The sequence below is a fragment of the Rousettus aegyptiacus genome, unplaced genomic scaffold (genome assembly GCF_014176215.1).
Source record: "Rousettus aegyptiacus isolate mRouAeg1 unplaced genomic scaffold, mRouAeg1.p scaffold_m13_p_5, whole genome shotgun sequence".
NCBI classification, from domain to species: domain Eukaryota; kingdom Metazoa; phylum Chordata; class Mammalia; order Chiroptera; family Pteropodidae; genus Rousettus; species Rousettus aegyptiacus.
Window position 1 is genome coordinate 13,201,034 of NW_023416308.1, and position 27,412 is coordinate 13,228,445.

Consider the following 27,412-nt stretch of genomic DNA (forward strand, 5'->3'; position numbering starts at 1 on the left):
GGCCATGGAGGACCAGAAGGAGCAGCTGGGGTGGTGGTGGTGGGGCCTGGGACCCTCTGAGGGGAACTTGGGATGGGCTAGCCATCATCTTTCCCAGCCAGGCTTCATACCTTTGTTTCCCCAGCTCTGTTCCCTCTTCCCCGCAGTCCTGGCCTTGGGAACCTGTCTGGCTGCTTCCCTAGGCACCTAGTGAGCATGAGACCCAGTCCCCATGGCCCAGGTTCCCACTCAGGCAGACCCTGTGCCCTCAGTTGTCTGTGCCAGACTTGACATCTGGGTCCAGTTTTGTCCCCTTGCTGGCTGAGGGCCTGGTCCCCACCCCCACCTGCCATCACTATGGCCTTGTCTGGCAGGGGCCACTCAGCCTCTGCCTGCCCTGTGTGCCTGGTTCCGCAGGCCTCCCTCTGCCCCCACCCAGAAGCCCCAGGGAGAATGGTCTCCCAGGCGCCAAGCTCCCTGGTGGTGGTGGGGGTAGTGCGGAGCCACCATCTGGCTGTAGCGATGAGATTCAGACACGTGAGGCAACTCATTAGGGAACAATCAAGACAGCATATACTTAAGACCAAAAATCTGCTGAGCAGATTCAGCAGGAGCTTAGGAGGAGGCGGAGGGGGCGGAGTGGGCAGGGGAGGGGAAGGCAGATGGGTGAGTAGGTGGGGCTGGGGGGGGCAGGGTCTGGTTGGAAGCCCCAGCCTCCCCCTCAGTAACAGGATGGAGAGAAATCAAGCTACCTTCCTTACAGTGTGGCCTGGAGGGTGGGAGACCACTCTCCGGGGCTGCGTGGAGCAGGAGAGGGCACTGTAAGCTCTCAGGGATGATTTGGTAAGGAGTAGGAGAAATCAGACTGGCAAGGCCCGAGAGTGGGCAAGAGGGTCCCACAGGCAAGGGGAGTGGGCAAAGGGTAGGCTTCTGGGGGCAGGGTCTGGTGGGTTTAGGGGGGGGGGGCCGCAGCAATCCCCAGCTAGCTGGCCTCAGTTAACTGAAAGGACAGGCTACCATATTTCATGTTTATGAAATATGGAGAAGTTCAGGTAGCATTTAGTGGCCATGGCTCAGCAGCGTCTGGATGGAGGCATTTTTGATGTCTCTATTCCCTTGAGGTCTGAGTTTAGCCAGAAGCACAAGGAAGGGCCCCCTGGCTGAGTGTTGTATGGGGAGGGAGGAGTAGGAGGAGACCCACTCCTTGATGGCCTTAGGACACTAAGGACTCCTGTGGGCTCCCCAGGGGCCTCCCTACTATCCCATGAGCCCTGCGAAGGCTCACAGCTGCTGGTGTGGGTGGGCTGGGAGCACAAGAATGAGAACCAGGCCAGGCAGGCTGGTTGGAGGGGCAAAATCCCTCCAAAATTTGGCTGCTCTCCTTGCAAAGATATTTGCAGATGACCCCGCTGTAACCCAGCGGCTTCTAGCCACCCTGGACATTGGGGGAACCGGGAGCTCAGAGGTGAGAAAAAGCAGGACTCGGGACTTGAGACAGGTTTCAAAACTCAGGATTTATTGACACTTGCGCATAAGGGCCCTGGGAGAACGACTTTCTGGCCTTTCACCCTAGGACTTGTCCCTACAGACATGGAAAAACAGCCATCCTGTCCTGGAACAAGACCCCCCCATCACAGAACATCACTCCCAGGAACCCCACTGAGAAGGACACAGATAAACCGTTGGCAAGGCCAGCACAGAATGTGAATGGCAAGCTTGGCAAATTTGGCAAAGCTGTGGAGCCTTGGAAAAGTGCAAGTCCCTGGGGCTGCTCCCTTTGGACTACAGCCAGAATCAAATCAAAAGAGCTTATTTTACACAGGCCCACCTGGTTTCAGTTTAGCTGGGACGGGGGCCAGGCTTAGGAGCTGTCAGAACTGTGCCCTTGGCCCCGGGAATACTGCAGAAGTAGCTGGGGAAGGAGTGAGGCCAGGGACTACGTGCTGGCCTGGGGAGGGTAGGAGGGGACAGGACTGCTGCCAAAGGCAGGGCCTAAGGGCTGGCCCAAAGCTGACCCAGGACCTCAGAGAGCCTGTGCTCCTCTCTGGGGCCCACCCCTATCGCTCTCTCCCTAAAACACAGCCATTTCCTAGTCCTGGATGCTGAGGATGGGCTGTGTCAGGACACCATGCACTCATTCACCTCCAGGATTTCAGTGGGTTGGGATCTTGACCCACCACCCCAGCTGTGCCAGCCCCTCTTCCAGTGGCTGCCTGCGCCTCTCCCACCCCTGCTGGCTGGGGATCAGCCCTACCTGTAAAAGCAGGGTTGGATTTCTCCAGCTTTTGTATTCCATATAAGGCGCTAGCATTAGTAGCTTGATTCTTTTCCAACCCACTTAATTTTAAGAATAGACACTAATAATACTTAATCACCCCTCCCTGTTGGTGGTGCGGCATGAGCCCTCAGCGCTGGTAGCATCACCTCAAGATGTGCTGGGTTTGCCCTGAGTGACCTCTGCACCTCCAGATTTCCAGAAGCTACTACACAGACTCAGTGCAACCCTGTGCCCTACAAAGTGGAAAATGAGGCACAGGGAGGTGTGACAACTTACTCAGCTCACTAATGAGCTAGTGGCAGACCTGGGACTCGAGAAGGAAACTGAGGTGTCCAGACTAGTGTCCCAGCTAGGGGCCCTGTTTGCACTGTGGCCTGAAGAGGACACGGACCAGAATGCTGGAAAGCTGAAGACTGCCCAAGGCCCCCAGTGCAGCCAAGTCAGGATGGAAGAGACTGACTCTGTGCCTCGGTGCTTGCACAGGCCGGACCCTCAGCTGCCAAGGTCACACCAGACAGCAATGGCCTCTGCTGTGGAGGCGGAGGGGGCTTTGACCCTGGCTAGGGGTGGGGGAGATGCCAGGACAAACCTGGAGAGAGATCCTGGTAGAGCCTTGGGCCGGGGCATGAATCATGTCAGCAAGTGGTGTGATCCAGACGCCACAAGGTGAGACTCCTCTCTTGGCAGCAATCAACAGAACAAGATTAGCAAAGAAAAGAGAAAAACAGAAGCCTATCGCTCCCTCCCTCCATTAAGGTCATGCCCATGGTAGTGAAGGGTGGGGCCTTCTGGCCCCCAGAAGGCAGCAGGGCCTTGAAGTGAAATGGGGTAACGCCCGGACATGTTGGCTGCCAAACATTCTCTAAAGTACAGTGACCATGTTTAAGACGCTTTTTATCATGAGGTCTTAAGAAAGGCATTGACCACATGGCCTCAGCATCTTCATCCTGCTGTGGGAGTGGGGTTAATGTGGAGCTCGCAAGTGGCCGCCCATGGCTCCCTCCCTTTCTGCTGGACAGCCCACCAGCCTCAGGAGAGGTGGCTTTTACCAGCCACCCCTTTCCCAGGGCTCCTCTCAGTGCCCCTGGGATCAGGGGGCTCCCTGCACAGGCTTTCCTGGGGCCCTGCTATTGTGGGTGGACTCTGAATGTCTCCATAGGACCTTCTGGCCTCAGGGACCTTGCACTAAGCTTCCTCCCACTGCCCAGCCCCACACTCCCAGACATTATCCTGCAGCCACTGCCCTTCTCAGACCTGCCGGCCTCTGCCTACAGCAACGCCGCCCACCACTGCGAGCCCCGTGGCTCTACCAGAGACCTGACCTACCCCAGGACTTGACCTATTCCTGGAGCCCTTGCCTAGCCAACTCCACAGGATTTTTATCTGCCCCACTTGATGTGAGCAAATGAAGTCACCTGAGCTTCACCATCCCAGGGCAGGAGGGGACACAAGCTCTTTCACAGGCAGTCAGGCTAGGGGCAAAACGAGGTATCGGAAGCCACCAGCTATGGGCAGAAAGAGGGGCTGCGGCCCAGTGGATGGGGCAGACTCCCAGCCTCATCCCCGCTGCCTCCAAACAGACCCACAAGCTACACTGGGCTTGCCAGAGCCTCTTATGTGTGTTTCCCAATGAAACCAATTCAACTACCAACACACAAGACATTCTGGAACATTCTAAACAGCAGCAAGGACTTGTCTGCTCACAGAGCTTGGGCCCTCGCCCTGGGGTCCAGCCAGATACCAAGCAGCAGGGCCAAGGTGGGTGGTGGGGTGGCAGGTGCCACAGTCACCCTGAGCTCCGAGAGCCCTGAGGTCTGGCCACACGGCACAGCCCATGCTCTCAGTGGCCACTCTGCTGTCACCAGCGCATCACAAAGTGACAGAAAATACTCTTCTAGGAAGAATTCTAGTCCGAGTCATGCCACTGCAACAAAATAAATCTTGCTTTTGTGAAAACAAACATGCCTATTAGAATCCATTATATGCCTGGCTGATCTAGCCTTCTCTAAAGCTGTTTAAGGCACTTGAATGGCTTATTAACACTACCTGAAAAGGTTTTTTGTTTCAATCTTAAGGAAAAAAACAGTAATACTGCAAAAGAAGTTTCCCATAAAAAAAAATCAATACTTAAGTTTTCTAAGAAATAAAATAAATGCTAAGCTCTGCTTAAGTTATATGACACAACAGGTCACCTTGGCACTGACAGAACAAAGACAAAACCTGAAATACTGCTTCTGAATTAGACTTTTCCCTGGGGGAAAAAAAAAAAGACCACAAACAAAAGACAAGCGTGGTGCCTCTGAGCTTCCCCTCCCTGGGTGCTTGGGGGAAAAGCGCCCAGGGAGGCCAGGGCCACACGTGTCACAGTTGCCATGAAGCAGGCAGGTGACCTCTGCGAGCCAGATCCCAGATTCTCTCTCCTCTTTGGGAAGTGGACTCAGCCAGCCAGGCCCCTGGAGGCACATCTGTGGCTAAGAGCCCTCCCAGATGTGGCCTGTGAGGAATGGATGAGAAACCTGTGCTGGGTGCCCAGGACGTGCTTGCAAGTGCTGTGGCTCCTAGGTCTGTCCTGCTGCCCCATGCACGTGGCCACCATCTTTGGTCTGGCTGTAGCCAGTGCCTGTGGGATCAAGAGCCAGTCCAGTTGCCAAGTCATCTTCTCTTTGGTGAGGCTTCCTTCAGAGCACCCGGCCATCCAAACTGCCTGTTACAGGCAAGGTGTGGCACCCACCGCCCAATGTAGTTCCATAGCCACCAGGATGGGCCGATGTAAGCAGCACGAGGCGCTCGGGGATCCCAGGGGAAAGTGCTGCTCGGGTGGCACCTGCCTGCCCACCGCTGCCTGTTGGGTCCTAAGGCATCTGAGGGAGAGGGTCACAGGGTAGGGGCCGGGGGCCTAGACCTCCTAGCTTCTCCGTGGAGTTTGGTTCATTGGCTCTGAACCAAAGCCTCGGCTTCTCTCATCTACCAGGGAGTCCCCTGCTCCCTGGGCCCCACTCTCCAGCAGCTGTTGGGGATCCCTGAGGAAGACTACCATGACTGTGATGTTGTCATGGGAGCCCCGCTCCCGGGCTGCAGCCACCAGCAACTCAGCGACATGCAGCCCACTGCCCTGCTGCCTGACCAGGTGGCTCTGGACGAGGCCAGCCACCTCCCGGTGGGGGACAACATCGAAGAAGCCATCACAGGCCAGCAGCAGGTAGTCCTCGGAGCCAGTCAGCTCCCGGGAGGCTGAGTCTGCCTCCCCAGACACGTAGGGCTTCTGGAAGACATCCCCTGGGCAACAGGAAAGAAGTGTCTGGTGTTAGAGGATTGCTCTGTCTGCTGCTCCATGCCATCCCATCCCATCAGGCCCAGCCTCACTGAGGCCACCCCCCTCCAACACCTGTGCTCACAGGCGAGGACGCAGCGTAAAAAGATAACCTCACGTGGAGGGTGAGGTGACAGATTTATTCTGGTGTTCCTGAGGACAGAATCAAAATCTAGCAGGGCCAGAGTTCAGCTCCACAAAGTCGTTTTCTTATTCCCTGTGGAGCAGGGCCCAGAGTGAGAGGCCCAGGACACCGCACAGGATGTGGCCCTGGGCCTGGCCCTCCTGGGCTTCTGATGGCTCCCCTTGGACACCTGAGAGGAACTCAACTAAGGGTGTTCAAATGCTTACTTTTCTTCTAGAAAACCTGTTCTCCTAGTCTCCCCATCATGGAAACCAGCGCCATGATCTCCAGGCACTTATGCCGAAACCTGCGGGTCCCCTCTGATTCTCTCGCACGTCCCACCCACATCCAATCTATTATCAAGTCCTATTGGCTTTACCTTCAAAATTCAGCTAGAACCCACCTCCCCTCCTTGTTTCCACAGCTCACGCCTCACCCAGATCCCACAGAGCTTCCAGCTGGTCCCCCTTCTTCTGCATTTACCCTACAGCCACTTCTCCAAGAGGCGTGAACTAGACCACCTCATCTCTTACACAGAACCACCTAGAGCTCCTCTCTCCTTGGGAGGGAGCCTGGGCCCCTGGCCTCCATACCCTGGTGTGTCCAGAGACAGGAAAGCAGAGACCACAAGGAGAAGGGCTATAAGGAAGGCAGCACGTTTGGCAAGGACAGACGGAGGCTGGAGGGACTGATGCCCCTGCAGGAAGTGAGCAATTTCTAAGTACTTGGAGGGGAGGTGCGGCTGCTGAGCCCCAGACTGAGGCTTGGGATGCTGAAAAAATAGGACAGGGTATGGGGGGTGGGGAAAGGGTGGCTTTTACTTCAGATTTTAAGACAGGACAACAATCATCAACATGACGGGGTGGGGGTGGGAATAAATTTCACTTATGGAATATTTAAAAATTATCTTCAAAGGAGCCAAGCATTTCCAACTAGATTTTTCTGAGGAAGTGTTTCAACAATGAGATAATAACATAATTTAAACTGAAATTATTTGTGTGAGATGGAAGTTTCTCAGGCGTCTGTGGCTGTACTCTCTAAAGTCCCCAGTCCCTCCACAGTCTGACTGATAACACGACCCTACAGACCACAGGCACCTTTCAGCACATGATACTGCTGTCCCCAACAGCTGAGTGAGTCTATGGGCCTTGAGGGGTCCAGAGGCCTGGGCCCTGGGCAGCCTTTCTTTCTTGCCCTACCCCTCGCCCTTACCGATGGCTCTGGAGACAGCCAGGGTCCCGTTGACTCTCCAGCAGTCCATATGAGACACGAAGCCGCCCAGCGCCTCAATGCGCTCCTTCTCATCCTGTGGGAAACAGCGAGAGTGGGGGCCTGGGCGCGCTGGTGGGGCAGGGTGACCAGTGCTGCCACTTAGGTAGAGACAAGCTGGTTTCCGAGACAACACTGGGAGCCACGGTTCTGGAATGATGCTTAAATGAGGCACCAGTAACACAGCGAGAAATTATTTATAATTTTCTAATTGTATTTCATTTGCAGGAAGGGCTAAATAGGTTATAGAGCAACACAGACAGGCTGCCTATGACCACCAACCAAGAGCCAGTCCGTGAGTAGCATCTTAGGATCAGGGAGATGCTCACGAGGCAGCAGAAAGAGCACAAGCCCTGGTCAGACGGCAGGACCCTCAGCTGCTCCACATTCCACATGAGACACTGTCCCTTCCTTCTAAGCTGCTGGGACAAAGAGACTAAGCGAGTGCTACATGTGGCCACCTGGCAGGACTGGATGAAACCTGAACCAGGCCTTGGGTGAACCCTGCGCCCCTAGGTCCTCGTCCTTTTCCTCCACCCAGGCGCCACCTGGCTCCCCAGAGGACTGTGGTGCTCCAGGCCTGAGAGGACAGGACAGAGGCCCAATCCAGACATGAGTCCTAAAAATCTCTTTGGTCCTGTACATTCCCCTGAAGGAGAGGTTTCCAGCCCCGAGTCCACTGCCTGAAGGGTGACAACAATAGCCCTGCTATTTCACAGATGATGAGCCCGAGGCTTAGAAGGGGCGGAGCCAGGACACTGTCATTCTTGGCTGTTATGCCATCACCGCCTGATACTCTCTGCGGTGTTTTCTAAAGCCACAAAAGAAGGCAGTTCCAAACAATTACATAAAACCAACACTTCCACGTGGAAAAGCCCATAAAGACAAAAGAGAATTTGCAAATCACAGGGAGCCAAGCTCCCTAACAGTATATACGATGCCTATGGACTGATAAGAAAAATAGCAACAGCTTAGGAGAAAAATGGGCAAAGGATAGGAATGGAGTGTTCTCAGGAACGGGGATAAATGAGCTTTAGCTTTTGAAAGGATGCTCAAGCTTGCTCCGTAAGAGAAATGCGAATTGAACCAAGGCCTTCTCACCTCTCAGAGAGCGGGACCCCCGCATGGCCTGAGGGGATAGTTTGGCAAAGCTGTGCCCCCTGACCAGCTTTGGCACTTTTAGGAGTAAGCCCCAGTGTTTTAACAATACATGACCCTGAACAATGAAATGTTGAACTAAGTTATTTATTGCTATCTTGTTTTTAGTGCTAAAAAGACTGAAAAGATCTCAGTGGAGAGACAGGAAAAATGGAACTCTACCAGCCTTGCAGGAGACAGACTGGACACTTCTGTGAGATGTGGTCCAGGGAGGAATGCCATTCTCCTGTCCAGGCCAGTACCCCGAGGATCAGACAGGTGAGTAACCTCAGGGTCCCAACACAGGCTCTGCCCAATGAAGCCCCCAGCCTGCTTCCTCTAGGCCCAGTGTTGCCTCCTCCCTGCAGCCCTCCTCCTCCACAGCTCAGGTGTTCGGCTGCTTCTTGCTGTGGGCAGGATGGGACCCTGAATGTTGACCCCCTTTACTGGACTTACTTGGGACCTCTGGCTGTTAATATCCCAAACATTAGGGGACTCTCTGGCCGCTTGAGTCAGGCAAGGGAGCCCGCCCTGTGGAGGAGCACCAGCAGTCTCCTGGAAGGTGGTCCGAGGCCCCTATTACTTCCTAATTCACCCCAGCAACTCCGGCCAGGACTCTCTGACCATCCACTTCCCTGATGGGCCCAGCACAATTGGGCCCGGGATGTCCCCTGTGGGTGGAGGGAGCCCCTTACCTGTCGCTCAGGTTTGTGAGGCTCCATCAGCTTCACCACCTGCCCCTGCTGCACCAGGATGACCTGGGAGTCCCCGAGCCAAGCGATGTGCAGCGTCTTTCCCGCGATGAGCGCGCACACACCTGTGCTGCCACTCTGCAGCCGCTGCAGGGAGAGAAGACCGTGAGGGTGAGGGTGGGCCCGGCGCTGGCCCCACAGGCACACACGGTCCGGACTGAACGACTGCTGGCAAAGCGCTCAGCCAGAAAAAGGAACAGACTGCTCATGCACAATGGGCCCTGTCAATGTCACAGGATTAGGCTGCGTGGAAAGAGAGCACGTCCTGTGTGGGCCCATTTATATGAAACTGGAAAACGCACACTCAATCGTCTGTCGTGTCAGAAAGCAGACGAGTGGTTGTCTGGGAGGCAGGTGGGCAGGAGGACGGGACGACAGGGCAGAAGAAACTTCTGGGGGTGATGAATATGTCCACTGTTGTGAGGGTTTCACAGGTGCAGACATGCCCAAACCTATCAAACTGTACACTTGAAATCTGTGCAATTATGTGTCAGTTATATCTCAATAAAGCTGTCTAAAAATAATACCAAACGAAACGCCTGCCTCAGAGAACTGTTTCTCCTCTCTGAGAGGCAGCCCTGAGCTTGGAGACCTTTTTTATCTCCTTGGGGTGACAGTGGCCAGGAGGGCTGAAGCGTGTCAGCTTTTCACTGGTTCCCACCTTATGGTTTTAGATACTATATGGTTTCCTGTTAAGTCCACGTTGCTGATTTGCGTTGAGTGCTCAGAGTGTCTGAAAACAGTGTAGCCCTCACCCCAAGTCTCCTCACCAGCCATGTTGCCTGGGGCATGTCTTTTACTCTCTGAGCCTCAGTTTCCCAATGTATAAAATGGACACAATCTTAGTATCTAGCCTGCAGGGCTGTGGGAGGACCCACTGAAGAGAACACAGGTGAAGTTCAGTGGAAGAAGGTTCTTGCAGGGGGCGAGGGGTACAGTCAGTCATCCTTCTTTCAGGAACAGATGCCTCCTCCCTCTGTGGCTCTCACTCCCAGTGGACACCAGCACCTGCTGAGACCCTACCCAGGAGAGCAAGGGCAAATGGGGCTGTGTACTAATCATGAGTTTTCTTTTCTGTATTTATGGTGTTTTGACAAATCGGGGGCCTTGCTAATCCTGGAAAGAATGCCCCCAGCCCAGGGCCAGTTAATTCCTAAAGAGAGCAAACATCTCCCCTACAAGCGCCTTTCACGCACAAGCCAGCTGGTCAGGAGCCCATGTTCTTGACCACCTCTAATGCTCCCCCTGGCCTAGATGGCTGGGGACCACCCCTGTAGCTCGGAGCCCATAGAGGTGATTCTCATCATCTAATCCCAAGCTTGCTGTGACTTGCCGGTCCTGCTTCACCCACGCCTTCCTGTGGAGGCCACGGTGAATGCTCTGGCCAAGCTTTCCTCTCCCCCTCTGCCTCCTGAGGGACCTGGTGCTTCCCTGCGTGGCTCTGCTTGGGAACTATAAGTAACAAACTCCTTTTTCAGGGCGGCCATCTCTGCATGTCATCCTACCATGCTTGACTAAAACGAAACCTGGGCATATCTTAACACAGCCTGCCCCCTCCTGTGAGGCCTGCACACACTCTGCTACAGGGCAGGTCCACGCTGCGGCAGGACCAGGCATGCTGGATCAGGGGCGAGATATTTCTGCTTCCATTCAAATGAGAAACAAGCCCCCTTTGTAAGAATGAAATGACATGACTGCCAGTAGCCTTTAGTGAAGAACTTCCAATGCTACCAACCACTTCAATTTCTACCCTCCTGCAGGGGCTGGGGCTCACTGATGCTAATGGCTCCTGGCCCCCAAACTGAACAGGAGGCCTGTACGCAAGTTCTTACTTCTCGCTTGGCTTTCCAGAGGAACATCTCATCAGTGCGCCGGAAGGCTTCTTTAAGGGCTCCTGCGGGGTCTGTGGGCAGCTCCGGCTGGTGGGCAGCGTTGGCGTGTACGTGCACAGCAGCATACCTCGCAGCGTCCACACCTCCGTGACCGTCAAACACGGCAAAGTAGGCGCGGTCCACAGGGTCCTGGAGGGGAATGCAGTGGGGATCACCGCCCTGCTGGTCTCATGCCCGACAGAGGCTGTGAATGGGCCAGAGGGTCTTATCTATGGGTGGAGCCTGGGGGCTGACTAGAATGGTCAGGAAGGGTCTGGAAGATTCAGCATGGCCTTCGCCATCGGACGACCTTCTGTTTCACCTTCTTTACTGAGTTGCTGGAGTCAGAAGACGAGGTAAGATGTATCAGGTGGCTCCCAGTACTTGAGACAGAGCAGGGCTCACCAGTCATGACTCCGCCTGAACGAGGTGCCCAGTGCCTCTGCTTACTACAGACCTGGGGAAACCATCCCTTGCCCCAGTCCCTCAGCTGGAAGAGGAGGTGGCTAGTGGCTGCCCTGGTCTAGAAACAGAAGGACAATGAGTTGGGCCTCCTAAACCTCTGGGAAGGAAGTGCTTTGAGAGCTGTCTAGCACCTCGGCCTTCAGACAGCAGCTATAGGCATCCCCTCTATTTTGGCTCTGGCTGAAAGCTCTGCTCGGTACCCAGGGTAACCCCCACCATTTGTGCAAGCCCTCCTAGGCTGTCCTGACTGGGGACACTGGCTTCATGCCCCGGGGATGGGGAGCACTCACAGACAGGCCGAAGAGCTGGTTGAAGGTGGGAAGGCACACGTGCCGGTCCTCCATCTTGCGGCGGGTGTTCCGGATGGCGTGGATGGAGACCAGCCACTGCCGCTGTGGCGCTCGGGCAGCCAAGGGCACCTGCTTCTGCCACTGGCTGCACACTTCCCAGAGCTGGTTAAAGAACCTCCGCGCCAGGCCCTTGGCGTCCAGCACTGTCGGGCAAGATCGAGGGCTGTGAGGGAAGCACCAAGCCGGCCAGCTGACGCTCCGCTCGCTCTCCCTGGCCCCCCTTCCTGTGGCCTCTGCAGCTCTCCACACAGTCCCATCACAGGCCTGCACAGGTCCCATCAGCCCGTCACCCGCGGGGCACACTGGCCTAACAAACTACGTGTGACAGGCTGTGTTGTCAGCTTGAGAAATGTACTGTTTGGCCATATGTACCAGGGGCCTCCACTCACGGCAGCCCACCCCAAGGAGAGAGCTGGAAATGTAAAGGTGATCCGAGGACAAACTACAGAATCACTTATAATTATGCAGTAATTAGAAATTATAAATATCCATGACACAGTAAATTATGGTCTATTCTCTTGATGAAGAATTAAGCTGCTATTAAAATCATTTTCGGAACTTAACATGTAACTGTCATACGGCCTGGCAACTGCATCCCCAGGCATTTATCCCAGAGGAATTCAGACCATGTTCATACAAAAACCTGTGCCAGAGTGTTCGCAGTAGCTTAATCTGTAATAGACGAAAACCAGATATGGCCCAGTCGTCCTTCAACACACAAACAGTTAAACGAACATGGGTACATCGTGCCATAAACATCACTTAGCAGGAGAAAGAAAGGAGCTACTGACACATGCAGAAACCTGGTGAATCTCCGGGGAATTACGGCGAGTGGAAAAAACTAATCCCCAAAAGTTATATGCTGTGTGATGCCATTTATGTGCATTCTTGAAATGACACAATCATAGAAGTAGAGATTGGTGGTTGTCAGTGGTTGGGGGTGGTGCTGGGGTGGCCATACAGAGGAACATGAGGGAACCTTGTAGAATGAAATGGTTCTGTATCTTGGCTATATCAGGATCCTGGTTGTGATATTTCACCATAGTTTCGTAAGACGTTACCACTGAGGGGAATTGGTTTAAAAATGCCCAGGATTCTGATGTGTTATGATAACTATATGTGAGGCTACAGTTCTCTGAAAATAAAGTTTAATTAAGAAAACTAAAGGGTAAAAGAGAAAAATGACCTTTTACAGAGTTGGCAAGCACGTAAAACGCTTATATCATGATATTAAGGAAAAACACTGATGTTAAAAAAAAAATGCCATGAAAAAAGGAAGATGAAAATTCCACATACGGTTTAATCAGGAGTACATGATAAAGCTTTCGACCACCTGGACCCACAAAATGAAAGGCAGGGAAGGCATGAAACCACAATGTCGTGGGTGTTTACAGGTGGTGGTTTATGGGTGATTTTTTTTCTCAAGTATACTTTCTTAGTGCTTTCCTAATTTTCTATTACAAGTGTTAGTCCCAGGTGATGGTTTTAAAATAAATTCATAAATTCTTTGATACTTCTCCTTTCAAGGGTAGGGGCTCAATTCCCTACCCTGTCTGTGCAACTTAGTAGCCTTAGTAACCTGCTTCTGATAAACAGAATAAAATGGAAGTGACCATGAGTGGCTTCAGACACTAGGTCCTAAGAGGTGCTGTGGCTTCTGCCTTGTGTGCCCTGTCTTTCTCGCTGTTTCTCTCTCTCCCTCTTCAATCACTGGCTCTGAGGGATGCCAGTTCCCATGCCATGAAGATGCTCAAGCAGCCCTGGGGAGAGTCCACGTGGTGTGGAACTGAGGCCTCCTGCCAACGGCTGTGCAGGTGAACCATCTTGGAAGCGGAGCCTCTGCCCCCCTGGCCTTTGTCTGGCCTCATGAGAGACCCTGGGCCAAAACTGCCAGCTCGGCTGCTCCCCAATCCAGACCCACAGAAACTGTGGGATAATAAAGGTTTATTGTTTTAAGCCACTAAAATTCAGGGCAATTTACTATGCAGCAATAGGTAATACCACCCAACAACATGCATTTTAAAAGAAAAACTGAAAACCTACCTAAACCTGGCTCTAAAGAAAAGATTAATGAAGAACTGGTCCCAAGGAAACCTCTGAAGCTGCACCTCAGAGTCTCAGTTCATTTCGAAGCACAAACCCCTCCTGCGACCCCTGCTGGCTCGGGTGCGGGAGGCAGGTACTGGCTGGTCACCTAAGAGTGGGGCCCCAGGGCAAGTAACCAAACTGGAAACAGGGCAGACTCAAAAGGGTCAGAGGCCACACTCAAAGGGCTTGGGGAGTTGGGGAAGGAAGAGCTCCTTTGTCTGCAAGCACAGGTGGCCCCGGAAAGACACATCCGAGGGCATTCACGCGTCGAGGAGGGGTGTCTAGAATTGACTGCTGCCGTCACACCCAGGATTCAGTGGCCATTCAGACATTTGGCAAGAATTGGATTTTATTTGGCCTGAAACACCCAGGGAGGCACATGGCACCATTTACTCTCTTGCCTTAAGAAAGTACTGTTCTTGTCAATGTGTTTAAACTTGTATCTCGGCTCCAGTAAAGGGCAATTAATTACCAGTGAGAATGATAAGCTGCAGGAGGATCACCTGGCCCACACACTCTTGATACAACTCATACGACACGCCTGCTTTCCTGGCACCCACAGAAACTGCTCACTGGTTGGGGAGCTGCTGGTGGCTCCTGACTGGGTGGCATAGAGGTCTTAGTCACATCTCTGCCCTCGGGCAGTGATTCTCATAACACCAACAGATGGCCCTTACTATGCGCCGCTCCCATGACAGGGGCAAGCTGAACCAGGCTGGGAGCCCAGGCCTGGAAAGAGGACAGGAGCAGGCTGCGACTCCCTCTTGCCCGGGTCTTTGCCTCCTTAGCAGGGAGTCGAGCGGAGGGCTCTGCCACTGTCATTTGCTGCATTGCTCCTTCCCACCAGCAGGTGGCGCCAATCTCCTGCTGGGAGGCAGGTCGGGTGGGGCCCGTGGGCACTTCCTTTGCAGGGCTGTGAGCCTGTGGGTTTTGCAGAGGACAATGGCTGCCTGTCACTGAGCCCCTGTCTCCCGCGCCTCCCAGGCTTTGGGAACACGAGGCTGCGCTGGGATGGAACGCAGGCAGGGAGCTGGGGGGAAAGGGCAGGGGCCGGGCACCTCCTGCAAGGAGAGGCTGCATGTTTTTCGTCTCTTTTCCCCACCTGTTTCTCACTTTACCCTCGACGCCTGCACTGATGCTGAGACAGTCAGATGAAACAGGCATACCTCATTTATTATGTTTTGGTTTATTGCGCTTGACAGATGTGTTTTTTTACAAACCGAAGGCAAGACTTCCCCCAGTCGCTCCCCCACCCCTGCAGAAAGATCACCACTTGCTTTATTCAGTGGCCTAGAACCCAACCTACACTATCTCTGAGGTATGCCTGTAACTAAGTGACGTGAAGGAGGTGTTAGGGAACACTAGGGTGGCAATGATATGCAATACATAAATGAACTAAATCAACACATTGTACACCTTTAACTTACACAATATCACGTCAATTATATCTCAATTAAAAAGTAAGAATAAAGTAATGTCAGAAAGAAAATCGTAAAGGCAGGGGAATCTGCTGAGGCCCCCAGGACCCATTCTGCCCTCTGCATCACGACTGGCCCGCAGCCCTGCCTGTGGCCTGGGCAGCACCTTTCACCAGGGAACATGGCGCGAATGAACGTCGGCTGCCAGCCTGGGCCCACTGCACATTCTGCCATGGGCCACGGCCGAGAGGCTCTTGCTCACTGTCGCTCTGGGATGATATGAACCGACGCTTGGGTGAAATATGATAGAAAGGAATTACTAGGAAAGTGAAAGGAAGACATACAAAATAAGAGACCTGCCTTTTTAAGGTGAGGCTCACTCCCTGTTTCTGGGTTTCTCTGGTGGCACAGCTTGGGACCACTCTGCTGTCCCAGGAGCATACTGCGTCCCCAAGCGCTCATGGACACTACTGAGTCTCCACCTGACGAGGTCGGGTCAGCCCAGGCTCTGGGCTGAGCTCTCGCATTTTCTATCAGCTGGACATCAAGGCCGCCTCTGGGAACCCGTCCCACATCACTCTCCCAACTCTCACATCACTACAGGGTGATGTCATCATGGGGTGATGTCAGCTGAGGCAGAAGAGCAAGAGTGAGACTGCGAGCGCCTTGGTGTCCCAGCCGTGTAAAATGAAATGCATGTTACTCATTCCCTGGCTGTTCCGAAGCCCAGTGGGCAGCTGCTGTGCTCCCCCTGCTGCCTTTCTGCCGTGAGCACTTTCTCCGCATCCTGGTCCTGACACCCTGTCAAGAGCATGTGCGCCCGGCACTGCCCGTTCGCAGCCATCAGCCGCGTGCTGCCATAACCATCCTTCCACCAGCGAAATGGAAAAGGAGATGGAGGCCAGGTGAGCCCTGCCTTCTCCCACACTGGTGCTCCCTAGCAACCTGTCCCTTGTCTGGCTGCCAAGTCTGTCGCCTACTAAGTCTGGGGCTCGGAGAGGGAGCACTCACAGGTCACAGGGGTCTTCTCCTCCTCTTCCTCGTTGTCCTCCACCTCCTGCCTGGGCAGCTTCCTGAACTCAGAAAGGTCTGTCTGCAGCAGCTGGGAAACTGCTTCATGGGCCAGAGATGAAGCAAGTGGTGGCAGAGCGTTTCTGGGACGGGAACAAGAAATGAATTGGGGACAGCTCCTCAGCAGAAGCCTTGCACCTGCCGAAACCCTCCAGAGGGAGATTTCAGGCCCCCTTCTACCTAGGCAGGCCCTTCTGGAGGTAGTGATGACTGCTTGCACCCTAACATGGGGCCATGACGAGTGAGGTGACCTCTTGTCCTTGAGGAGCTGGACAAATGTCCACACAACGACATTTCCTGGGGCCTACACTGCACCAGACGTGGGCTGGGGCTGGTGGGGAGGGGGTGTCACAGACATGTGAGCTATGTCCAGACGAGCTGCCAAGTGCCCAGCCTGATGACAGCATCTGGTCACCAACACTGGCTGGGGACCCCTGGGTGTTGGGGAGTCTTATGGGTTGAATTGTGTGCCCTCCAAATTCATATGTTGAAGTTCTAACCCCCAGTGCCTCAGATGTGACCTTATTTGAAAACAGAGTGGTTGCAGATTTAATTAGTTAAAAATCGGTCACTCTGGAGTAGGTTGGTCCCCTAATCCAATAACACTGGTGTCCTTATGGAAAGGGGGAATTCAGACACAGACACGTACAGGAGGAATGGGTGATGACAGGTGAAGGCAGGGGCTGGAGTAATGAGCCTACAAGCCAAAGACACCAGCAACCGCCAGAGGGAAGCGGCCCTTCTGACAACTTAATCTCAGACTGCCAGCTTCCAGAACTCTGAGACAATACCTTTCTGTTGTTTAAGGCACCCAGCCCGTCACAGCCACCTCAAGAAACAAATCTAGGGAGCATAGGACCCCTGGGCTACATCTGGAAGGCTGGGCTGTGCAGGGCCAATGAGGACTCTGGTCTATCGGGACAGCTGATATAAAGGGACGCTGGGGGGAGGGTGGCAAGTGTCAGGGCAATGGGGAGCCATGCCTCTGGTGTATTCTGAAGAGGGATGTGACATGATGGGGTCGGTCTCTGTCTGGTCTCACCATGGAGAGTGGACAAAGGGTAAATGCTGTGGGGAGGCCAAAGCCTGGAGGTGGACAGGAGGGGACAGAGAAGGTGCTGGGCAGGGGACTGAATGGTCCACGGTGAGTCTCAGGTTCTGCTTAGGTCTAAAGGCCTGGGGCCAATGGGTGTGGGGTCTGGATTGAAGACGGGGCCTCAGAATGAATGGGGGTGGGGGCTACAGAGGTCAGCAGTGACTGAAGAACTGGGATGACTGCAGAGGTGGCCGCTCAGGGCCGGGGAGGAACGATTCCAGGAAGTGAGACTCGAAGGTCACAGCCTCCCAGAACAGAGCTGGAGTCGCCATGGGCAGGAGTGGGAGAAAGGGAACAGGAACTTCAAAGGCAGGAGAAGAGGGGTGAAGGGTGGCTCCCAGGAAGTCCTGGGGATGGAGAAAGTGAAGCCAGGGGGGGAAACTAGTGGAAATCCTGCCGCACATGCATTTCGCCATGGGCTCCCAGGCCTGCCTGCCCAGTCCCCGGCCTTGGGGCGGGCTCCTGCACCATGTCTCGGGGAAGCCCTCCCTGGCTCCTTCAGACATAGGAGTCACCCCCCTTGGTGCCCCTACATCTTCTAGGATGCATTCTGACCCCATAATCTGCCTCCCCGCCAGTGGGAGAGCCCCTCACAGTATTCATCCGCATGTGATTTTCCCTGAGGGCGGGCACCAAGGCCCAGGGCGGGCAAGCCAGTGCTTCTCTGCTGGGCTGACACACTCAGCTTCACCCTGAAGGAAGGTACCTCCCACCAGCCTGGCAGATGATGGGTCACGGCCCTTTGGGGCTGAGCATGTGTGGTATGTCAATAGATGGATCTTAGGAATCCACTAGGATGAATGAGAGGGTGACTCAGGGGAGAAGCCTCTGGACCTGCCTTTGAAAAACAACCAGCCAAGACATGAGAAATGAGTTCCTCTGTCAGTTGGGGATTTCCTGACAACCGCTGGGTTTTCCTTTGTCACAGCAGGGAGAAGGGGCGCCTGTTCTCCTTATTCCCGGTGAGGTCGCGCTGTGGTTTCCTGCAGGCCCTCTGAAGCCCTGCTGCTGAGGCCACCGAGGGCAGGAAGGCAGCTTCCGACTGCAGGGACCCACACAATGCCTGGCTGTGGGCCACAGGCGTGCTTCCTGGACGCCCTTCCTGCCTCGCCCAGGGGTCCCACCCGACACACCCTCAAGGTACTCAGGACCTGCATCATCGGGGCTCCTACCATGACCAGAAGATGCTGCAATGAATGAGAAAAGGTGTGTGTATAAGACCCAGGGACCCGAGAAACACTCCGGCCCCATCCACCTCAGGGGTTTCCAAGGAGTTTCCAGTTATATAGCAGAGATGAAAACACACATAGATAATATAGCGTAAGGTGCACGCTGCGTGGGGACCTTAGATGTACACAGAACTGCTAACAACAAGGAGGAAGACAGGGTGTAAATCATCATACCCTTGAACTCAGCGATCTGACTGCTGGACAGCCTCATAAAAGGTACCATCTGACAAAACTCCATGGACCAATATGTTCTGCGCCCCTTACACCTGAGAGCCCTCAAACCTGAGCTCCAGGGATATGTGCCCACCTGGTGGGAACCTGCCTGGGGTGCTTTCAACAGTCAGTTATGGTGCAGACAACGTGTGAACAACTGCGTCTACATAGAAAAGAACTACTAGAAAAGGATAAAAATAACTAAAAATAAGTCCATTAAGATGGCTGGAAAATGTAAAACTTTAAACACGTTACATTTTCAAGTGCTTTAGGGTGGGTTCATGGCAGCGGGCGGGGCTGAGGTGGCTGGCGGGAAGCTCCGCAGAGGCCTACACTCCACCTTCCAGGGGGCTGTGACCCCTGGCCTCTCCCATCACTAATGGTCTCAGGCTTGCTCCATCATCCTGCTAATTAAGCGGGGGTGCCCATTTAACACCTGAGCCAGGGCCTTGCGGAGCTCCGCTCCACCTCAAACAAGTCCTGCTTTTCCCTACTTTAGCTTGAGACACCTTCCCTCCCCCATAAAACTCCCTCCCCCAAGGCCCTGCGCCCCCCCCAGACCCTTCCAACTGACCCCTGACTTCTCCAGCTCAGGTTCCCCTAGGCAGGAGGGCAGTCACCTACTCCTATCTGGCCACCCTCCCCTCCTCCACCTCTTCCCACTTCCACTGTCATGAAGCAAAGCCAGCCCCACTGTCCTGGACCCCTCCCCCAACCTGGGGACTGACCCTCAAGCTGGTGCCCCTCGCAGACCCCAAGCTGTGGCTTGTCCCTCCTCCGATGCTGTGCCGCTTGCCCAGAGGCCTGGCTAACCTGGGGCTCTGCTGTCACCCAGGCAAGCTTTCCCTCTCGGTCCCCAGCTCTTCCTCTCTGTCCCATGGACACATCATCCTTTGCATGGCAGTGTGCTGAGTCCTCTCACTCTTCTTAAGCCCAGGGCAGCAGGGGTGCCAATCTTCCTGGGCCTGCCTTTCCTCTCACAGTGCCTGAGCCCCCAAAGAAGGCCCAGTGGCTGCTGGGAGGATGGACCCAGCAACGTTGTGCCCCTCAACTTCCTTTCTCCCCTGAGTGTGGCCTCTGTACCTGGCCGGTTCTCTCTCCTCCTATCCTTTGTGCTCCAGGTCCTGAGGGAGGCAGAACTCCGGGGCCCTCCCTCATCCTCTCCTCCTGCACCCCCTAGCACCCATCGGCACCCCTGACGTGGCATCATCAGGCCACAAGGCCCACTCTAAAATATTTCCTCAAAGCCAAACAAACCCCTCCTACACATGCCACAGCCTGAGAGACAAAGGCACTGGGCATTTCCTCCCGAGTGCTGCGGGGCCATGGGGGATGCTGGGGTGGACACGGCCCTGGAGCAGGCCCACAACCAGCGAGCGGCCTTTGTGCTCAGTGACACAGGCTCCCGCCCTGCAGCTGCACATGCAAGAGTCGGTGACTCTGCTGGGGCCGCGGGGTTCTTCCAAGCAGGCCCTCAGTGGATATGTGGGAACGGAGTTGACCTACTGCAAAGGAAGCACACTGCGACCAGGGGTGTCTGATTTTAGGGGTGATGCAGTGACTAGGGACCATGGGCGTGGCCCCAAGCCCACATGCTATGAGCCTCCTCAGGTGGGCTACTGGCAGGCACAAACTTTCTATCTCCCTCAAAACCCGCTAAGTTGGTTGTGTCCCCTCTCTGTGCCTCAGCTTCTTCACCTGTGAAACAAGGAAAGCACCATCACCTCTTAGGTCATGGTGGCTGGGGGTGGTGGTGGGGACAACATGGCCCGCATGCTGGACACATAGCCGGGCTCTGCCCTGCCCCAGCGTTGAGGCCTTGGCCAGTCCCCTAACCCCCTGGCCTCTGCCTCCCATCTGTGAAACGAGACAGAAATGGGACCTTCTGCTTAGCGCTGATCGTAGGTTGAATTATGTTCTCCCAAAAGATTACATCGAAGTCCTAACCTGCAGTGGCTCAGGATGAGACGTTATTTGGTATAAAATGAATTCACAGTGTAACAGGGTGGGATCCATATCCAATAGGACTGGCATCCTTATAAGATGAGAAGAAACACAGATAGGAGAAACGCCACGTCACGTGAAGAAAGCCGATGGGAGGATGCCATGTGACAGACTGGAGTGGTGCGTCTTCAGGCCAAGGCACACTAAGGACTGCTGACAATACCAGAAGCTGAGAGAAGGGCCTGGAACAGATTCTCCTCGACAGCCTTTGTCTGAGAGCACGGCCCTGCTGACACACTGATCTCCGACTTCCAGCCTCCACAACGGAGACAATACAATTCTGTTGCCCTAAGCCACCCAGCCTGTGGCGCTTTGTTACACCCGCCCTGGGAAACAAACAGCACTGTCACAGGGATTCATGCTGGGAACATAACCAGCACAGGGCAGGATGTGTCAAGGGTCGCCAGGGTCAAGGTTGGCATGTAGCCCATGCTGTCCCCACTCAGCGGGTGCACGGCCTACCTGCTGCTCAGGAAGCCCATCGCCAGCTCGATCAGCTCGCCCTCTACTTCCTCTTGGCTCAGCACTGTCCCTGGGACCTTCCACGGCAAAGGGCTCTCCGGGTTCAGCGGGGCTGGGAAGTCGCGGAGGAGGGCATCCAGGAAGCTGGGGGTCTCCTCTGCCATCTGGCTGCTCTGTTGTGAGGCTCTAAAGGCCATGCCCAGAGCATCCCGGGGGGCCTGCTGCCGGGGCTCCAGTCAGGCTTCACTCTAGGGAGAGACGTGAGGGTTAGCAAAATCATAGGGCGCTCGGTGCCCTTCTCCGGGGTCACCGTGCCCTTGCCCTGCAGTGCTAAGTGTCCAGTGCCCTGCTCTCTCCAAGCATCACAGGAAGGTGCTGAACCAAGCCTAGGGCTCAAGGCAGATGGACAGGATCGCCTGGTCTAATAATACACAGTTTGTTGTTCAGGGGGCCCAAGTAACTGGGAGGGACAACCCTGGTGTCCCAATGCAGGTGTGAGAGGGGACACAAAGGAGCCTAGAGAAGCCACTTCAGAAGACAGAGCCAGGGGCAGTTGCTGTACAGATGTCCTGAAGGAGAAGAAAGGCATGTGCCTGGCAGAGATGGTCAGAGTGGCAGAGTGGCAGGCAGGAGAGGGACCCCAGGAACAGGCCATTGGGGCAGGTAAATGTGGCAGGTGACCTGGGACCTGAGCAGCTAGGAGGTGAGGAAGTGATGCCACCAGCTCTGTGAGCCTTGAAGTGGTACTCAGAGGGGAAAAGGGACACCTACTGGGGGAAGGAAGAGAAGGGCCTGGGCGGGCCAGCACCGGGGCCCACATGCAGTGCCCTGGGCTGTTTGGAGACGGACCAGAGGGGGCGCGGGAAGGTCTCCCTAGAGGCTGTGGGGTGCCCCAGAGTGTGGGCAGGAGGGAAGAGAGGGTTAACCCAGGACAGTCAGGGGCATCTGAGATGTAGTCAAGCTTCCCCAACAGGAGTCCAGGGCCTCCTAAGGCCTGACTGGAGGAGAGGCGTTGTGGACGCACAGGTCACCAACCCTACTGCCCAGCACTGAGGGCTCTTCCTCCCCTCAACCTTAGGGAGGTGGAGGGCTGAGTAGCTTCCAGGCCCTGTGCATTACCCAAAACACCCCTGGGAGCCAGGATGAGCCCCCTTTCACAGATGGGAACATTGAGGATTGGAGAGAGGCAGTCCTTTGCCTGAAAATGGACTTTGGAGGGATTTTGGAGCCCAAGCTTGTCTTCTCCTTTTCTTTACCCAACTCCTCTTACACCTAGAAGGTGTCACTCAATCCCATCCTCCAACGCAAGGCGGGCCTCCAGCTCCTCTCCCACAGCTCAGGACCACTGAGGTACTACCAGCCCACCCTCTCCGCTTCACACCCATTCCGTTTTTCCCTAGCCTACTCACCTTCTCCGTTCATGACTAGTGAAGGCCCCACCTATCAGACACCTTGATGGCCCTAGGGTCCACTGGGCTCTGGCCTCCCACTCATAGCCCTCCAGACCCAGTCCCATAGCGTCTTCCTTCCATCACCCCAAGGGTTAGCCTCCGCCCCGACCCTCCCCCAATCCCATCCAGGGGCTGCAGCTCTGCACTCTCCAGGCCCCACTTTCTACACATACCCCTGAGTATGTCACCTCCCCACTACCTACTCAGCACCGGCCCCTTGCTCTCACCCTTTTTCTCTTACTCTCCATCACATCCGGGCTGGGAAACTTTTTTTGGGAATGAATCTCACAAGCTTATCCCCCAGGGAAACAGACAGTGTTCCTTGATGGTAACAAATTGACTTGAGAGTCCAAATAGCACCCCAAGTTCTAGGAGGAGAATCTGGGGAGCAGTTCAGAGTCCATCTCCTTCCTGAAGACTTTCAGGTTCTGATGAGTGAATGGAGAAGGCAGGAGCACAGGAATTATCAGTCTTAGAATATTTACAGGTCACAACTGTAAACTTTACCAAAAGGCATCTGTGGGTAGGAGTTCAAAGCTGGAAGATGAAGGCAGCTCACAGCCTACTGAAGAACACAGGTGGGGAAGAGCTGTCTTTATCAAAAACTAACTTAGTATAAGACCTCTGGAAGAATAAAGATGGAAAATATAAGGCGATACGGAGGTAAAGGGGAGAGGGAGAGTTAAATGTCTAATCGGCAAAGGATTCAGAGGGCAAAGGGCAAATGGTGGTCAATTAGAAAAAGAAAACACACAAAACCACTCTCTTCTTCAAGAGGCAGGAATTGAAAGTTAATTTTCAAAGTAGCCATGCAGAAATAATATGGAAACAGGGTTGGTCCCTTGTGATGGCAGGTTACGGAACAGACTTACAGTTCATTGTTATCTTTTCATTTACTCATCACTAGAAGCAAACACGATGCGGCTCCGGTTACAAAGGCAAACAGGTAAACAGGTAAACAAGTCAAGAATGCAAAATAAAGAAGGGAGAGCAGAATGTGAGCAGGATGGACAACTGCGCTCGAACAACCAGGGTGAGACTGTGAAATGGGGCGATCAGGAAAGGCTGGGAGCCCCATGGGGGTGGTGAGGATAAGCTGGGGCGGAGGCCAGCAGGGCCACACCAGCTCCCGAAGATAGAAGAATCAAGCCAATGAAAACAACAAGACAGTGAGAATTTCCCAGCAGGCCTGGACACCCTTGAGCAGAGAAAGAGGCCTCCTCTGCTTTCCCCTCCTCTGCATTCAAATGCTCAGGCCTCCTGTTGCTTACAGGAGAGAAATGTGAATAATGCAGAGCTGCCCCAAGCAACGGTGTGGGCGGTGGGTGGCCTCAGGGTTGGGAAATGCTAAGCCCAGAAACAGATACTCTACAGGCATTGAAATTTCGGCCTCATGTACAGAAGTGGTTAGGATCTGATGAGAGGACAGTGCACTCCCTGACCTCTCCAGAATGTACAGGAGGGCCCCAGTTTGAGAACCCTGGCCAGAGTTCAAGGTCCTTCACTTTCAACATCAATTGCTGGTGGTGGCACTATTGGACATTTTGGAATGCAGGAGCCTTCTTCTCGCCTCCCGGCCTTGGTGGTGCTATTTCCTGTGCCTGGAGTCTGTTTCCCTGGGGGTTGGGGGACCCTCCTCTCTGCACTGCAGACCCAGTCTCTGCTATGGCCCTGCTCACCAAGCAGGGGTTGTCTGCCCTGTGCCCACTGCCCCAAGCCCAGGGTCTGGCAGCCTGCGATGCACGCTGAGGGGGTGGGGTCTGGGGAGGTGGCGAGGCAGCACCGGTGTGACAGTGCTCTTGTACAGGCTCAGCCTGCATCCTGGGGTGTGGGCTGGCTTACTCTCAGGGCCTGCACCAGCTGTCTTCCTTCGCTAGACCAGCCGGTGGCCCAGAGCCACCCTGTGTGCTGAGGACCAGCTGGGTTTGTTTCTCCATTACCCACAGGAGGCAAGGCATGAGGAGAGGAACCATGTCATGGCTTCCGTTCTCTGAGGCTTAGCCAGTTTATGACATACGAGTAATTTCCTTCCCTGCCCTTCCTTTTTTCAACAAACTCCCAACTCTGTGATGGAGCCACACGGATATGAGCAAGACAATCCTTATACTCAGAAGCCTGGGCCTAGAGATAAAGATACAAAGACTGAAGGAGGGAGGAATCCTACGCAAAGAGGGGCCCAGAGGCGGCCCTGAGCTCTCACAGGGCTGACTGAGGAGTCTCAGAAGCAATGTGGTGGCCAGCAGGCAGGCAGCAGGACCTAGGGAGTGTGGGATGAGGTGGAGCTGAGCTTAATGCAGGGGTTTCCTGACTGGAGATGCTGGTGAAGGACTTAGGAGAGACTTATGCATGAGTCTGTGCAAGTAACCAAGGACCTGAGGGACAGTGGGCCCCCAGCCCCCCTCGCTACCTGACTTGACCAGTCTGGCTAAACGTGGCCTCCACATCCTCTCGGCTCCTGGAAGGACCTGCTCGTCAGCAGGCAGCAAAAGAGGCAGGAATGATGGTGCTGCCAGCTAACATGAACCAGAGAGAGGCCCATGGGTGCCATCGCCACTCTGGGCATTCTTCCTGGATCACCTCTTTTCACCGCCCCAAAACCTGTTGTTATCCCCACTTTACAGAGGGGGACCGCAGCATAAGGGCCAAGAATTTGCCCACTGTCCCGCTGGCTCCTTTGATGGGAACCCCGCCCACCTTGCATGACTCACCAACCCTGGATACCTCCTCTCTGTGCCCCCTGCCCTGGCACAGCCCCTCATCTCCGTGCTCTTGTGCCTTGCTTATGGCATTCCATTTTGCCTTGAAACCTCTCTGATCCAAGCTCTGCTAAAATTGTCACAGCTTTGGGGTCCAGCCCTCGGCCTTCCGTGGCTCGAGAGCACTTTTGCTGACACCTGATTTGTAAAAAGTCCATTTTATTCCATTTAAAATATTTATTTCCCGCTAGTTTACCAGTTTTGACTCATAAGCTCAACTAACACATATTTGTACAACTGCATTTTTCTAAGTCTGGACAAAATACTTGTTGAGTCCTGCTCACTTTAAATTCTGGGTGAAGGAAAAAAAATAACAATCTTTAGAAAAGGAAACTGTGTCATTATCACAAAAGTATTATATTTATTGTTATTTTTCTTTTCTACAAATGGGGAATCTTAGTTATTTGTGAATAAGCCCTGGAAAGAGTTTGTAAATCCATCCAGTTCTCTTTCTACATATGTATTTTTTCTTTTAAAAAATGTATGGTAAAATATATGTAACATACAATTTATCATTCCACCCATTTCTAAGTGTACAGTTCTCTGGCATTAAGCACAATCATATTGTGGTACAATCACCACTTTTTGCAAGCTTGACTTTCTCACTAGATCATAAGTTTCCTGAGGTCAGGGAGCCCACCCTTGTCCTCCTAGGTATAACACGGGCCTTTGTGCAAGGCAGCTAGCAAGTGTGATGGCCAGAGGGAAGGGGCCGGCTTCCTTCCACCACCAGTGGGTGGTGTGGGCTGAGATGTGCAGCCTGAGGCCTGGACCTCGAATGAGGAAGCTAAGACACTCTGTGGAGCATGTTGGACAGCAGAGAAAGGTTTTAAAGATAGGGTTGGCTTAAGGTGATATCTCAAAGGAATTCTGCAAATGAACTTATGTAGAGGTTTTCGGCTTTCAAAGTGGTATTCCTTTTATTTACCTCTCATGACTACGTGCTGCTGGGTCACACTACAGGTGAAGAACTAGGCTTGGGGACGGTAAGCAACCTGCCTATCGTCACAAAGGTAGGAAATGGCAAAGCTGGACTCAGACAGGATCTTGGGATGCCTTTGTCAGTTCAACCTCAGTTGCAGAAAAAGAGTAAAATCTGACAACAGGCTGGATATGAACATAAAGGCCAGTAGTGAGCTGGAGATGACCTCAGAGTGCAGGTTTCAGAATCCATCTCCCACCGTGGGAGCAGAGCTCAGCCCACAGAACTTGCCCCAGGGAATGCCATGAGGACATGTCACCCAGGACATATGTCCGGCTGGGTGGAAAGCTTCAAGGGAGGAGTCCATCACTAGCCACCAGGCCCCACTATGTGCTAGGCCCTGCTTTAAAATCTCTACATTCAAGGTGCCATTTCTCTCTATTGCACAGAGGTTAAGGGGCTTGGCTGAGGTCGTACAGCTCAATTAAGCAAGTGGTGGAGCCTATGGCCTTCCTGCCTGAGGTTCTATCTCATACATGTCCTGATAAAGCTGCTGCAGCCCAAGCACTTGCTTTAAAACTCTCACCTTAAGTATACTTAAGGGTAGAAGCAAGTCACGGGGTGGGGGCACTCAGGCAGTCCTGCAAAGGCGCAGGGGCCTTGCGGGGTAGGGGTCAGGCAGTGGGCCCTGCCAGATGCCCCTGGGGTAGGGATGGGGAAGGGCCAAACCCGGAGCAAATGGCCTGTCACCCCTCAGCACCCTATTCCACTTCACAGAACCCTCCATTCACATCTGGCCATGGCCGAGCCACACCCCCGCCAGGCCAACGGCCCCCTCGTTCTACACTCGTGGCTCCCCAGTCCCCCAAATCCCTGTATCAGGTTCCTCATGTCCCTAGGTTCTCTCTCCGTTATTCAGCTCCCACTCGGCCCCCGAACCCCTTGAGTAGCCGCACCTCGGCCTCCCTGCCTCCTCGGCCCACATATTACACCCCCTCCGGATCCTCAGCGCCCCGTTCCACCCCTGCACACTTTGGGCCTTTACCTGAGCTTCACCCCAGCGCCGTCTGTTCTCCGGTCCCGCTGCCCGGGCTTCCTCACCCCAGGTCCCGAAGGGCCTCACCTGCCACTCTGCCGCTGGGCTCTGGGTGAGCGGCTCCTGGCCGG

General features: G+C 54.2%; 1 protein-coding gene across 1 annotated transcript; it reads right to left on the reverse strand.

The window, feature by feature from the left end:
- Positions 1–1,473: 1,473 nt before the first annotated feature.
- PPM1F (protein phosphatase, Mg2+/Mn2+ dependent 1F) lies at positions 1,474–27,412 on the reverse strand. Its single transcript, XM_016120118.2, has 8 exons — positions 27,291–27,412; positions 21,117–21,364; positions 16,053–16,195; positions 11,476–11,678; positions 10,682–10,870; positions 8,793–8,936; positions 6,904–6,997; positions 1,474–5,533 (listed from the first exon to the last, which is right to left on the reverse strand). Exons 2-8 carry the CDS (start codon positions 21,311–21,313, stop codon positions 5,163–5,165), a joined length of 1,341 nt encoding a protein of 446 aa, XP_015975604.1. The 5' UTR covers positions 21,314–21,364; positions 27,291–27,412; the 3' UTR covers positions 1,474–5,162.

Coding starts and splice junctions, on each gene's coding strand:
- PPM1F (XM_016120118.2), bottom strand. CDS start 21,313: ATGGCCTTTAGAGCCTCACAACAGAGCAGCCAGATGGCAGAGGAGACC. Junction 11,679..16,052: donor GGAGAAGACCCCTGTGACCT/GTGAGTGCTCCC, acceptor CTTGCCCGACAG/TGCTGGACGCCAAGGGCCTG. Junction 8,937..10,681: donor TCTGGAAAGCCAAGCGAGAA/GTAAGAACTTGC, acceptor CTCTCCCTGCAG/CGGCTGCAGAGTGGCAGCAC.